Source organism: Eurosta solidaginis, chromosome 4 (assembly GCF_040869045.1).
Source record: "Eurosta solidaginis isolate ZX-2024a chromosome 4, ASM4086904v1, whole genome shotgun sequence".
Lineage (NCBI taxonomy): Eukaryota > Metazoa > Arthropoda > Insecta > Diptera > Tephritidae > Eurosta > Eurosta solidaginis.
The window spans coordinates 23,809,097-23,824,667 of record NC_090322.1 but is presented as its reverse complement, the minus strand read 5'-3'; the positions used below and the strand labels follow the sequence as shown (position 1 = coordinate 23,824,667).

Here is a 15,571-nt window from a genome sequence, read left to right as displayed (position 1 = left end):
AATCATTAAAATAAACACAAATACCCCACGAAAATGTATAGAAGGCGTTTTTATAAATACATCTGCTAAAAAAAAACAACGACTACCTTGAGAAAACATCGAGTAATTTGCTTTGGCAACAACAAAAGTATCGAGTGACGCCTCTTGACAATATATACTTTTTGCTATTAGTATTAGAATTTCAGGCTGAAGGAAAATCGCCAATCGCTGTAATCGCTATAATCGCTATTGGCGATATTCTGCCAGAGGTGATTGTCATTCAAAAGAATCGAATGAAGGAAAATAGCCAATCACTGATATATTTGGATTGCAATAGCTATAGCTATTAGCGATTTGTCAATAGCGGCATAGTGTACAAGTACAAGTGTGTTGACTTATCTGTCAAGCATTCTGACAGGCACTCGCTGGATTCGGAATGACAGCGAATTCAAAATGGATACTATTACCGAGTGCGCCGAATGATTGAAAAATTGAAAAAGTCGATACGATTGGTAGTCAAAAATGTTGTCGTTGAGACCAAAAATGCGACTCTAGACCTGAGATTTCCATCAGGTGAGCGAGGCTGTTTGTAGTTTTGACGTTTATCGCTTAGTGAACACACTTGGTATAGGTACACTATGAATAGCGGCGATGCAATCACCAATAGCGAAATATCGAGCCATCACTATTAAATATAATGTCCCAGGAGGAGGTGATAAATAGTTGCCGGGTTTGCCGCAGTCTTAATCAGGATGGTGACTTTGCATGCATATACGCTGTACAAGTGATTGAGGAAGGCGGCGTTATGCAGTCGCACACATGGCAACTGACTGAGGCTGGAAAGTTATATGAGGATACATTGGGCGTTGAGGTATGATTAATAGAAATAATAATAATGACAGAAATGAATAAATATTTTGGTAGATTGATGCAACAACAATGGAGTTCTATCCCCAATATTTATGCAATAGTTGTGATCTACAAATGCGGTTATTTCGCAAGCTAGCCTTGCGGGCGCGCCGTACACTAGAAGAGTTGGCCAAACGATATCCTAAACAAGAGCCAAGTAATAAACAAATTGTTTGTGGTGATCTCACAGAGGAAGAGTTAGATATCACAAACTCGGTTATACTGGACGAAGAATATCTGGAAAGAAGCATGCCAACAGAAGCAGAAACAGCACATACAACCACACAAGCTCAAAATGTAATTGATTATGGAGAGGATGAGTATAATTTCCCAACGCTAACTATAAATGCTGTCACCAGCACAAAATCAGCAAACGAAGAGCTGTACCCAGCAAGACAGTCAAATGTCGTCCTGGATAAATTACAAGTGAATAGCACTTTCATGCCGTATAATGCAGTGAGCGAGCACTGCAATATATTAACACCATCTAATGACACAAAAGAGATAACTGAAGCAACAGCAGGCGCTGAACTGCTAGCAGTAGAAGAGGAAACAAATGGAGTATTGAATGAATTACAAGTGGTTGCTTTAAATAGCACCAGCTGCAAGCCTTATAATTCAGAGGATGAGAAGGCTAATATGAGAACAACACCATCAGAACAAATTGAGTTCGTTTCTTATTTTGATGAAAAGGGTAAGGAAGAGCAGGAACCTGCGTTGAAACAAGAACCAATTGAACTTTTCGATGAACTTTACTTGGAAGATACAAATAGTAGTCTACCCATAAATGAATTAGATCGTCCCAAAGTTGCCGGCGCTTGCAATGGTGGCCGCATAAGACGTGCTTATGATTGTCAAGCTTGCGGCTTAGAGTTTCTGAGGCGCACTGATTTTCTACAACACCGGTAGGTGTAAGATATCACGTTACTCTTGATTTTTTTTTAACTCTAAGGCTCACATAAAACATTTAACTGCTCTATTATCCTTTTTCTTCTTGACTCTAGCAAAACAGTGCATTCCAATAAATTCCCTTGCGCATATTGTTCAAAGCTGTTGCACACTAATGATGCTTTACGCGTACATTTGCGCTTGCATTATGGTGAACCAGCTTATACTTGCGATATTTGTCGACGTACATTTAATCAAAAGGTGCACTACCGTTATCATATGGATCGACATAATAATGTACGTAATTTCAAGTGTGCTCACTGCGAGAAAGCATTCTTGTCCAAGCATGATTTGCGCGTGCATACACGTACCCACACTGGTGATCGGCCATATGAATGTGAAATATGTGGTAAGCATCATCTTACAAAATTGCTCAAATTCGTACTTACAACCTAACATTTTATTTATAGGCAAAGACTTTCTTATTTTACAGCATTTAAAAATGCATCGTTATTCTCATACAAACAAATCGATTGAGTGCTCTGAGTGCAAACAGAAATTTATTTCACCCTCAACATTGCGATTACACCAACAATCCATACACAACAGCGACCGGCGTTTTCAATGCGAATTTTGCGACAAACGCTTTCGAAGAAAACATCATTTAACAGTATGCAATACCTCAAAGTAAAGCTTCTGTGAGTTATTCATCTGTTTTTATTTTTGTGTCCTAATTTTAGTCGCATTATAACGTACATACTAAGACCGGCCCAAACACAAATAGCGTAAATGATTTGGTCGAAGAGGAAGCAGAGGAACCAGCATATGTTCATCAAATAGGTACCGATGAACATCATCAACAGCAGCTGACGATGGAGGAAGGGGATGTAGAAGCTTTCTTGGAAATTAACGAAGGCGATCCAATTGATGGTATTTTAGTTGTGGACGTTGAAAATGGCAATGGTGAAGCCATTTACAGTACAGATTACGCGATAGACGTGTCTGAAGAAAGTGCTGATATGACGTTTTAATGTGCCAATTGTGTGAATACGAATATTGTAATAATAAAACATAAAAAAATATATGTAGATAACTAATTATTTTGGTTTTGGTATTTCCGCAACGCATCTTATGCGGAGCTATTTAGGGGGAAGAACTCAACGTGTCAAAATTGGTTCACAATTGTCTAGCCTTAAACCACTGCTGTCTGGTGACCAATATTCACGCTTACGCTGATGACATTCAATTATATCTATCGGGAAGGTATGAGGATACCAGTCATCTTTGTGAAAGGTTCAATAAGCATCCATTTCGGCTTGGGCCACGAGAAATTATTTGTGCCTTAATAGTGATTAGTCTTACATCCTTCCGATATCTAAAAAAGCTATAGCTTTCTCAAGTAATCCTTTATATATTGGTGGTAATGTTCTAAAACTGGTGCTCAAAGTGACCAATCTTGGGTTTATTAGCCAGTAGCTTGACATGCGATGATCATGTAAACTCTATTGTCTGCAAAGTATACTATATATTAAAAAACCTTCGAACGTCAGCGGCATTTACTCCTCCCCATGTTAGGAGAAAGCTTGCAATACAGCTAATTTTGCCGGCTATATGCTATCCCGAACTGGTATACAGTAAGCTGAGCTCGCATTCTGCCATAAGATCAATGTAGCTTTCAACCTCGTAACGCGCTATGTGTTCGGGTTAGACAAATTTGACCATATATCGAATTGGAGAACACGATTACTAGGGTTTCGCTTCCAAAGGCAGTCGGTTCTATGTACCGGAGCGACTCGGGATTTCTCCCGACCAAGGACTGTCATTTCAGTGTGACCCCATCTAATGTGTTTCGTCCCTCCCACAAATTGTCATCCTCCCAGCAGCTCCTTGCAGCAGGACTACTCCATATTCTCTTACTCCGGGAAGGTATCGAATCCAATCCAGGTCCGTCTCCTGACCCCGGTCCTGAGAAATGGTTTTGCTGCATCTGCCGGAAAAGAATCTTTTTAGGACGGTCATACTCTGTTCAGTGTGTCTCGTGCTGATGGTTGCATCGGACAGGTTGTTCTGGGCTTGATCCCAAAACTCGACGTCCACGTAACTTTTATAAATCTTTTGTGGCTCCTTGCTGTTCACGCCCAAGGGCGTCAGGTAGTCTACGCCTAAGCGCCCCCCCACTACCTTCCAGCAGCCCCGCTGCTCAGCAAGCCACAACAAGTACCCGCTGCTGCTCGCGCCCCACGGCGCCAACAACTCAAACAGCTGATACCACTCATAACTACTACCTTCGTAGTAGAGTTGGTAGCAATGCTGAGCATCAGCCCCTTCCCCGTCTTCTCCCCCCTCTTTTCCGGCAGCAATCGTGCAGGTCAGGGAAACAGACTCTTAGTCCCTACCTCCGTTTGCACCGTCTGCCAGCACAAAATATATAGGTTTTCGACATCCGCCCAATGCAGCTCCTGCCTTGGGTGGTGCCACTTTCCTAGATGTTCTGGCCTCCGCGACGGCAACCTCCCGACGGGTTTCATCGCGCCATGCTGCCAGGTCGCAAACCCAAATCATCCGGGTACCCCAATGCTTGCCCAAGGACGCCCAGTCCCAGGGCCACAACAGCAATTGCGTCCTGGCCTTCCACAACCCAGGCGTAGTCACCCGTCACTTACCCCCAGAGTGGCGACGTCTCCCCTTATACACTTCAGAATTCTGCAGTTAAACTGTAATGGACTAACTGGGAAGATTACGGAGATAGTCGATTTCATGAAGCGGCATAACATCCGCATTGCTGCGATTCAAGAGACTAAACTCACAGCAAGATCTGCATTGCAGACCTGCTCTGGGTATAATGTCCACAGGAAAGACCGCGAGAGCGGAAATGGAGGCGGTCTCGCGTTTATCATACACCACTCTGTGCAATATTATATATTTGATCCTGGCATCGACCGCAGGGACAATGTCTTAGAACGTCAAGGCCTATCTGTCCGGTCAGGCGATGCAAACCTAGAAATCATCAACATCTACATCCCTCCTGCCACCTGTTGCCCCAGTGGATACCGCCCTAATATCAGGGCCTTACTCACTGGCAACAATCGCATTATCTTAGGCGATTTCAATGCCCATCATGATCTATGGCATTCAAACTTGCGGGCGGACAGTAGGGGTGAGAAACGACGTTCTGCACAATAAACGGAGACGCCCCCACACGTATGGTAGGAAGCTGTCACAGCTCGTCAGATATCTCAATCGTGAGCACAGAACTCGTAAACTGCGTCAACTGGCAGCCGATGGTAACATTGGCATCCGACCACCTGCCCATACTTATTTCGCTTGAGCGTACCGCCGACTTCATCGTCACTGAAAAACGCACTTTCATAAACTTCAAAAAAGGAAAGTGGGAAGAATATAAATCCTTTACAGACAACCACTTTGCTGCCCTCCCTATCCCGACTGATGCCCGCCAAGGGGAGCGTGCCTTCCGTAAGGTCATTAAATCCGCCTCGGCACATTTCATTCCCGCCGGGAGAATTCCCGAAATCCGGCCCACTTCCCGGCGGAGGCCGCAAACTTAGCGAGAGAACGTGACCTTATAAGACAGCTTGATCCAGGCGACACCCAAATAAGGGATATAAACCAACGCATCAGATTGCTTGTGGATGAACACAAGCGGGCGAAATGGGAGGAGCACCTAAGAGGTTGTAACCTCTCTACCGGTGTGGATAAACTTTGATCCACCGTAAAGTCCCTATCGAATCCGACTAAGCACAAAGACAAAGTTTCCATCGCCTTTGGCGACAAAGTGCTGTCGGACGCGAAAAAATGCGCGAGCGCTTTCTGCCGACAATATATAATGCATCCTACGGTCGACAAAGATAGACGGAGAGCCAATAGACACGCACATAAACACAAATTCAGCGCGTCACCAATCACCATTACCGCTAAAGAGGTTGAGGACGCCATTGGTCGTGCTAAACCATCCAAAGCAGTGGGCCCAGACGGCATAGCCATGCCGATGCTTAAAAGCCTAGGGAAAGAGGGTTTCAAATATTTAGCGCATGTCTTCAACCTGTCTCTTTCCACCTTTGTCATACCTGAGAAATGGAAAATGACCAAGGTGGTCCCGCTACTAAAGCCTGGGAAACCAGCTAACATAGGTGAGTCGTATCGTCCGATATCTCTCCTATCGCCAGTGGCAAAGACGCTTGAAGCCATTTTGCTCCCTTATTTCCAAGCAAATTTGCAGCTAGCCCCTCATCAGCATGGCTTCAGAAAACTCCATAGCGCTACCACCGCGCTAAATGCCATTAGCACCCAGATAAATTGCGGTTTAAATCAATACCCCCACCATAGAACAGTACTCGTAGCGCTTGACCTATCAAAAGCTTTTGATACGGTCAACCATGGCTCGTTACTGCAAGACCTGGAAGGGTCTACCCTTCCCCCATGTCTTAAAAGGTGGACCGCAAATTATCTGGGTGGTCGGCAGGCATCGGTGCAATTTAGAAACGAAACATCAAAACCAAGGAGAATTAAACAAGGGGTGCCACAGGGTGGTGTCCTATCCCCACTTTTGTTTAATTTCTACATATCTAAGCTACCTTCACCACCGGAAGGAGTCACAATCGTTTCCTACGCCGATGACTGCACAATAATGGTCACAGGCCCAGGCCCAAATATCGATTCGCTATGCAATAAAATAAACGGCTACCTCCCTGATCTCTCCATTTTTTCGCCTCGCGAAACCTGGCATTATCACCAACTAAATCTTCCGCGACCTTATTTACAACATGGACGTCCCAAATGTCGACCATTTTGAACATCCACGTCGATGGCATTACGCTACCGACTGTCGTAAACCCCAAAATCTTGGGTGTGACGTTTGATCAGGATATATATTTTGGTGAGCACGCAGCCGCAATTGTTCCGAGAATTCAGAGCCGTAACGAAATCCTCAAACCCCTAGCTGGCAGTACTTGGGGAAAAGATAAAGAAACGCTCATGACTACATACAAAGCAATTAGCCAGCCGATTACGTGCTACGCGTCACCCATATGGTCGCCAAGCCTAAAAATCACCCACTGGAAGAAACTACAGGCCTGCCAAAATACTGCTCTCAGAATCGCCACGGGCTGTCTTCTTATGTCCCCAGAACACCATCTGCATAATGAGACGAGAATACTCCCCATCAGGGAGAGAAATGAGATGCTGACCAAACAGTTCCTGTTGAATACCCAGAAACCTGGGCATCCCAATAGACATCTGATTGATGAACCAGCAGCGCCTAGGGGCTTAAGGAATCATCTCTGTAAGCATTTTGAGGAAATAAGGCACCTGAGAACCCAGCCGTATGAAGTGAAAAAACACAAGCAGGTCCTTGGTGAACTCCATAAACAGGCGTCGGACCTTTATGCCGGGAATTGCCCGGTGAATCCAGTACTTAACGAAAATTATCCAAAAAACTCGCGGAAGAGGAACGCATACTCCCCAGGGAAACGCGTGTCACTCTTGCTCAACTTCGTTCTGGATACTATCCAGAATCAACCCCGACATACAAAATGTATGCCCCGCTTGCAATGTGTCCCCACATGACACCAACCATCTCTTCAATTGTAATGTGGAACCAACGCCTCTAACACCCCTTTCCTTATGGTCCACCCCTGTTGAAATGGCAAGTTTCCTTGGACTCCCGTTAGAGGATATTGATGACAATTTGTGATCGGTCGCGGCTATTAGGTGGGGCGAGCATTGCTACAACAACAACAACAACATTACTAGGGTTTGATATAACTGACTATGTGAAGGCCAGAAATTGTATTTTTCTCTGCAGACTTATTATATGTAAGGAACCTAGATATCTTTATGATAAGCTAATTTTTCCCAGGTCCTCCCGGACTCATGATCTGATTGTACCAAGTTATAACTACCTTACCTCCTCGCGGCTATTCTTTGTCAATGCCATTCGTACTTGGAACACGATACCAATTCGCAGTAGTATTACTAAAAGCAACTTTAGGGCAGTTTTATGTGCTTACTACCGGTAAAATACATTAATACTCTCTAGTTGATTTGTTCACAAGTTTCGCTATCTAAATAATAATTTGTCTGTGATTATTGACTTCATGCTTTATTTTTCTATATCTGTATTTGTTTCTTTTTTTTCTTGTGTTATGTATGATCTTGCCTAGATTTAAGAATTATCTGTATTTTTGCTGTTCCATATACTGTTGTACTATAAGAGATCATACATCTCATTGTACTAATGTAACCTATCAATAAATGAAATGAAAAGTATAACGTGAATCTGACTACGTCATAATCGGGTGGGGGACATTTATTCCATCATCATCGATTGCGGGATCTGGTTCGTCATACCTGTGCGGTAAATTGCTGTCTCCATTTAGGAGAGCAGAAAAGTGTTCCGTCCATAATCTAAGTACTCTCTGGACATCAGTTACAAGGTCGCCGTTTTCGTTCTTACAAAAGTTTGCCCGGACTTAAAACAATTTGACAATAGGTAGGGTACAAAATAGAAACAATGGTACAATAATTATTAGTGCGAAGTCAGCTAGTGATAAGGATAAAATTAAGAACACTCTAACAGAAAGGCTAGATAAAAGTAAATACAACATAGCTGAAACAAAAATATATTTTCCTAAAATCATGGTGACTAACATTAGTACTGAGCATCCTGAAGAGGAAATAGTTGGTGAGATCACCAACCAAAATGAGTTTTTGCGAGATGCTAAAATGAAATGTGTAAGAGTTATTAAATCAAGGAAGGAAAACAGAGCCTCATATATCAATGCAGTCATTGAGATTGAGCACAAATACTATGAAGACGTGTTGAAATGCAAGAAAATCAGTATTGGTTGGGACCGCTGCACAGTGTTTCGTGTAGAACAAGCTAGCTGGACAAAATTATTTTATGAGATTTTCCGTTTCATATGCAGTCATTTATTACAACTACGTCATTTTTTTCAGCCATGTGTTCTTTTTTTTATTTTTTTCCAAAATTTTACTTCATATGCTTACATTTGCTTATTTCATATACAGAAACTCATGTGAATAAGTGACATAGATCCAAAAAATTTAAAAGACTTAAGAATATTACTTTATTATACTTGAATTGAATGGACTACAAATCTCAATACTCTAAAAATTCTAAAAATTCGGAAAAAAAATTAAAATTTTTATGAAAATTCGTCGAATTTTTCAAACATTTTTTAAATATAATTTATTTTTGTTATAGATCGTGACAAATTTTCTAATGGGAAATTAGTTAAAATATGAAAATTCGTCGAATTTTTCAAACATTTTTTAAATATAATTTAGTTTTTGTTATAGATCGTGACAAATTTTCTTATGGGAAATTAGTAAAAATAAATTTGCGAAAGCGAAAATTGTAAGAATTGTCCAATAAGGGGTGTCTACTTTTTTATGTGAGTGACTGTACATATGTACATACATATTTTGTATTTATTTGAGTATTAATCCTGGCACTACAATTTTTACAAAATTATTTTATAGTACCAGTCAGGAATGTAAAAGTGAATTACAATAATATAATAACAATGTAAATAATTAAATTAATTATGTGAAAATTACTTATTACAAAAACTTAAAAGTAAAGTATCATACAAAGTAGAAAAGACAACAGATTTAAATTAAATAAAATCTGATCCACAAAAAGTTATAGGGTAGGTTATCTTTTATAATTATGTTATTATTCGCTATCATCACTTTCATTCGATGAGTCACTTGTGGAATAGTCATGAGCATCAGCAACACTACTGTGTAAGCTTGAAACAACTGGGGTATTTATTGACTTCTCAACATTATCGGGGGACAGTAAATTCAAGACTTCTGAAGTCAGAATTTTAAATTTTTTCTTAGGTATCTCCCTAAAACTGTTAACTAAAGATCCGATGTTATAAGCAACACATTCATAAGATCTCTATTCGTGGCTTCACGCGACTGCTCTTGTGTGTTATCATCCCTGAATCGTTTCAAATCTTTGTTACGGGCTTCCTGTGCTTCCTCAGAAAGTTGACCAATAGGAAAAATAGCTGATTTTATAATATCAGTACTATGCAATAAGATTTTATGAACTGTAACAGGCATATTAAACCATGGATAGAGATCTATGTATAGTTTTTTAGTCTCGACCGCAAATTTTTAAAATTTTTGGATATTTATATTGTACCCAGATGCTAATGCGCGGAGGAGAGTGTCGAATCTTTTGATGAGCGTTACATCCAATCCCGTAATCCCAGCACTAGCTCAGAATTTTCGAAAACCCTACGAGCAGTGTTGCCGTCATTGGTATTGCCGAAACCTGGTTTTGGTTTATCTACTATCAATCCAAGTACACTTTTAAATTTTTGCCGTCATTGGTATTGCCGAAACCTGGTTTTGGTTTATCTACTATCAATCCAAGTACACTTTTAAATTTATTCTAGATTTCGTTGGAACGTAGCTTTACACTCTCTTTATCTTCCTCATTCCTAAGCTGCCATTTATTTACTTCGAGGCGATAACTTATGTGAAGCAAGCATTCAAAACATCTTATCCATGCATGGAGAGTAGACAAACCAAATCCAAGATTATCTCGGTTAGGCGTAAAGTCCCGTCACTCATTATTCATATCTTTTGGAGTGGCACCACAAATATAACACTTTTGTGCGGAAGAAGTTTCAGTCAAAGCATTGCAAACTTTTCCGTCAACCATTGTTAGAAGCATATTGTGATTTACGGAAACTTCGTATTCTTCGAGCATGTACTTTGTTGGCAACAACGCAATTATCTCCTCTAAAACTTTGTTCGTTTAAAAAACAATAAAATCTTTTATTTCTTTAGAAAAAATAAATTTAATTGGACGACAATACATGGTAGAAGAAGGTCGAGGATTCTGCCAAAAAATTTTACCTTTTTCATCCTGTAATTGAAGAGGAACGAAAATGAATATAAACAAAAACTCATCAGTGTCAGAACTGTATGTAAATTTTTGCTTATATGTGCTATTGCCAGAGCTTCCATCGCAACCCCACTTGCTGATTAAAGTATACAAGTTTGTAGGTAATAAACTAACAAAAACTTCTTGACTTGCTAAAACTAAACGCTCAACAGTTTTATCTAATAGACTTTAATTTCCGCACGTTTTTCACCCACATCAATTTCATTTGGATAGCATTCTGCCTTAGCTTTTCTTATACTATAAAATGATGGATAAACGTTATGGCCTGCCTTGATGCTCCACTTCCGAGTCGTTTTGTACCCATGAGTCGTCGACTTGCTATCTACGTAGTATGCTAAAGCTTCTACATTGCTCAAGCATCTTGCATCTGGCTCACATGTCATCTTTTTGCCGGATATTTGAGTGGTTTCCTGTGATTTTTTTATAATGTTAGCAACATTTCTGTTGCCGGACATACGCGTTGATACTTCTGCCGCATAAAGAAACTCACCAGGACTTCTAGATTGTAAGAGGTCATCCACTCGACGCCGTTTGGCTTTTTCACTGCAGCTAACAAAGTCATTCTTTCGTCTTCCGGGCCGGGGTTACCTGAAGAACTGGTTGGTTGGTCTGATGGCAACTTTGAATCCACCGTTATTGTAAATGTGAAGTCTGGACCCGAAAGCCACTCCGAGTTTTTATTCAAAAATCACTCCTTAAACTGTTTATCGAATACTCGGCTGCTTCGCTTAAATCGTACTTAAGTACAACAAAACTCAATAATTCTTTATATCTGGTTTCCTTCGAATGTTGAACCCAAATGTCAAAAAACTCCGCTCTACGGTTATAACTAAACTGTTTTGTGTTGTTGATTTTCCGACAGGGTGAATAGTTGATGATTGTTGTGCTGCCATCTTAAGTTGTGCAGTATTTATATTACATTCAGGTATTGGCGTAGATGCTACCAAATGGGGTTGTTTTGTGTAGCGTTCCTGTGTGCCTGCCTTAGGATTGCTTTGTATGTACCTGTTTTTATGCCTTGGTGACTGGTGTGGTAGGTTGTGGCAGGTTGAAGTCAGTGATCTTCGCCTTTTTTCTTTTGGTGTGCTCTTGTTGACCTTGCGCGTTTTATGGCTACGTGTTTGTTCCCTGTACCCGGGAATTGGTTTTGCCGTTTGTAGGTCAGCTTTAAAGGTTCAAATATCTCGTCGGAGCTGATACGTACATACATCCTATTTTATATGTAGAGATAACTAAATCTACAAAAAAAAAAAAAAAATTTAAAATAGATGTGCAAAGAGTTCGCAATGGTTTTTTCTTTCGACTATTAGAGAATACTTGCGAATATAACATATGTAAAATTTAACCCGGATGTCCGCGGATGTATGTAACTTTTTTGTTAAAAATATAGAGAAAAAATACATTTTCTTCTTAATAGTGGAATGCTAAATATATTGAAAATACTCTAACTGCGAAAGAATTACTATTAAAAAATTTTACTTACCTTCGAGCTTAGAATCCATCAAAAAATTATATAATAAAGTGTTCACTTAAAAGCAGGGATGCAAGCTAATCGTTTATCAAAAAATTTCCACCGTTTCCGTTGAAACACGTCGAAATATTATCGATAAAGAAATTATCAAGATAAATTGTATCTCGTTTTTAACCGAAACGAAAAGCTTTCGTTAACGTTAAAAACGTTAACAAAAACGTGATATTTTTTGTTTGAATTGTGCTGGCAATGCTATAGCCATGGTGAAGCCGTAAGGTGCTAACAGCGAGCGAACATACACACACAAACTCCATGTAATTTGTTTGTGTAATTCGTTGGTGGTAATGTCAAAAATACTCTGAGAAATGTTCGTACTGTCAAAATTCATGAGAAAAGTTGCAATCAGCTTGGCTAATGCTTTCACCTTTAATGACTCCGCCATCAATCAGCTTTGCCGGCATAGTTTGAAATTAATAATCAACATAAACGATTTGATTTCGTTTTGGTATGGCAGAAAACGAAACAAAATCATTTCGTCAATTTGACGTTCTTAACGTTAATAAACGAAACGAAATGACTTTGTTTCGTTTATTAACGTTAATTATCGTAACAAAATGATATCGGTTCGTTGGTTAAGCATACCTGCTTAAAAGAAATATGAAGCTTAATATTCAACAAGAATTTTGCAAATTAATCAATGCATTTTACGGCCACTCCTGCCTTCTTACTTCAATTACTCAATATATATGAGCAAAAATATCAAAAAAAGCAAAAATCCCGTTATCTTGTTTGTTTTCTTTCATTTCTCATTACACTTTTCTTGGAATAAGAACTTTGTTTTTGTCCAGCTAGCTTGTTCTACAAGAAACACTGTGCGCTGTCCAGTTTACGATGCTCAAACGGTAAAAAGATGTTATAAATGCTTAGGGTTTAACCATATAGCGGCTACTTGTACACTTAAATAGAGGTGTAGTAAATGCAGCGGGGAACATAAAGTCGAAGACTGTACAGAGTGCTCCCCTAAATAAATGTGGTAATTGCATAGATAGTAATAATCGGTTAGGTTTAAATATTGTAACGAATTTGCTTGCAAATCCTCTTATTTGCAATCCTCTGCTAAGTTCGAATCACTAAACTGTTGAATAAATAACTCCAATTTGTAATAATGCAAAATGGCCTTTATTAAAGTACTTCACAATACACTCAAACTGTGCAACGAATAGCTTGCTTAATAACCACACTGATTGATAGCTCAAGGAAACTCTACTATTCAAAATAATACTGCTATTGCTCGCTAGATATCGTCTTAATCGCAACTGCTTGACAACTCAAATCAAACTGAATTACTTCTTACTCGCCTGCCCGGCTTTTATAGTTTACGCTGCATACTTCTAGGCTCTTCGATTTCCAGAAGTTACTAGTTAGTTTCGGCTACAAAATCGCCAGCCACAACTACGTGCACAAATTATTGCTCTCTCTTGTGACAACTCAGATAAGATATATGCATGTGTTTGTGCATTGCCGCTCCGCTGCTCGTATACGTACATATGTGTAGACGTAATTATTTATTCGTTTATGTAGATACATAATGATTGATTATTGATGTGAATGTTTGTAGTTTACAGTCTCTCGCGCATACATAGGCGTATAAGTAAATTCATCTGTGTGTGACATCTTTCGGCTGCCTTATATATGTGTATACATGATTTGATTATTGACGTATTTACTGCTTATCGTGGCCATGGCATCGCCTTAGTGATGGTATAACTTAGTGGTGTTAATATCCGTGACACTGCCCTCCACCTAAGTCTGATCGTCCCGATCAGACAAATCTCCCGATCTAAACGTTGCCAGCCTTACCAAATGGACCACTTTCATTTTGGTTCGTGGTTTACCGATGGTTTGTATGCGGTACACTACATCGTTGATCCGTTTTACAACTTTGTATGGGCCTTCCCAATTACATTGCAATTTCGGGGACAAACCTTTTTTTCGTTGCGGGTTGTATAACAGCACCAAATCTCCTTCCTGAAAACCTTCTGAATTAATTGCTTTATCATATCTGGCTTTCATCTTGTCACTCATAATCTTTGTTCGTTGCCTTATCAGATCATGTATTTCTCTTAGCTCTTCTTCCAAATCACTAGTGGATTTCCTGACATTTCTCTCCGCATTGGCATCTATTCCAAACTTCAAATCAGCTGGCAGTCTAAGGTCATTGCCAAAAATTACTTTTGCAGGGGTTTGGCCCGTTGTCTCATGCACTGCTGATCGGTAAGCAATCAAGAATAATGGTATGCGGGTATCCCATTCTTTATGGTACTTGTCCACTACTTTCCTTAAGTGCTCCTCCAATGTTCTATTGAATCGTTCTACCATACCATCGGATTGAGGATGCAATGCAGTTGTCCGTGTTTTTCGAATGCCCAATGACTTACACATTTCCTGGAACACAGCTGATTCGAAATTCCTGCCTTGGTCAGAATGTAACTCCATTGGTACACCATACCTTGCAACCCAATTGTTTATAAACACTTCTGCTACCGTTTCCGCTTCTTGATTTGGGATTGGGTATACCTCTGGCCATTTGCTGAAATAATCCATAACTACCAGTACATATTTGTTTCCGCCGTTGCTATTAGGAAATGGACCGGCGACGTCCATAGCGATCTTTTCAAATGGCGCACCTGAGTTATATCGCTTCATCTGGCCATGACTTCGTGTTCTGGGCCCTTTCGCTCTGCTGCAAACCTCGCAGTTCGCAATCCACTCAGTGACCGACTGACGGCAACCAACCCAATAGAATCTCTGTTTAATCTTCTCGAGCGTCTTCGTGATTCCAAGATGACCTCCGCTTGGACCATTATGCAGCTCGCTGAGCACATCAGGAATCCTCTTTCTGGGAACAACTATCAGTTTATTCTTGTATTTACCATCCTCACTCTCCCATACTCGATGAAGGCAACCGGATATCAATTCTAAACTGTTCCACTGTGCCCAATATGACTTCGCAATGGGACTCCCTGCTGACATCTCTTCTCTGTTTGGTCTTTCATTTCGTTCGAGCCCTTGCATAACACGTGACAGATCTGCATCTTCTAGCTGGCACTTTCTTAGCTGTTCCTTGTCCCATTCATCTGTACATGTTATAGTCATTAGCCGGACATCTATAATGTCTTCTTTAGCCTCGGCTTTTGAACAGTGCTTGCATTCCAAACTACATGGTCTTCGTGACATTGCATCGGCATTTCCATGGGTACTACCTTTTCGATGCTCAATGGAAAAGTCATAGCTTTGTAGTCGCTCGATCCACCGTGCCAATTGTCCTTCCGGATTACGGAACTGCAGTAGCCATT

At 40.3% G+C, this 15,571-nt stretch overlaps 1 protein-coding gene across 2 annotated transcripts; it reads left to right on the top strand.

Annotated features, from left to right (window-relative positions):
• The first annotated feature begins 217 nt into the window (after window positions 1-217).
• Window positions 218-2,859, top strand: LOC137247717 (uncharacterized). 2 transcript variants are annotated; one of them, XM_067778677.1, is made up of 6 exons: window positions 218-347; window positions 630-850; window positions 904-1,793; window positions 1,893-2,185; window positions 2,247-2,446; window positions 2,517-2,859. In XM_067778677.1, exons 2-6 carry the CDS (start codon window positions 677-679, stop codon window positions 2,805-2,807), a joined length of 1,848 nt encoding a protein of 615 aa, XP_067634778.1. In that variant the 5' UTR covers window positions 218-347; window positions 630-676; the 3' UTR covers window positions 2,808-2,859. The 2 variants fall into 2 exon arrangements, with proteins under 2 accessions (XP_067634778.1, XP_067634779.1); XM_067778678.1 differs by lacking the exon at window positions 218-347 and having other exon boundaries at window positions 609-850.
• The last annotated feature ends 12,712 nt before the right edge of the window (window positions 2,860-15,571 follow it).

What these genes read in the sequence shown, in the direction of transcription:
- LOC137247717 (XM_067778677.1), top strand. Translation starts at nt 677, where the DNA reads ATGTCCCAGGAGGAGGTGATAAATAGTTGCCGGGTTTGCCGCAGTCTT. An exon ending in AGGATACATTGGGCGTTGAG is followed by an intron (nt 851 to 903) that starts GTATGATTAATA and finishes ATATTTTGGTAG; the next exon opens with ATTGATGCAACAACAATGGA. An exon ending in ACTGATTTTCTACAACACCG is followed by an intron (nt 1,794 to 1,892) that starts GTAGGTGTAAGA and finishes TCTTGACTCTAG; the next exon opens with CAAAACAGTGCATTCCAATA.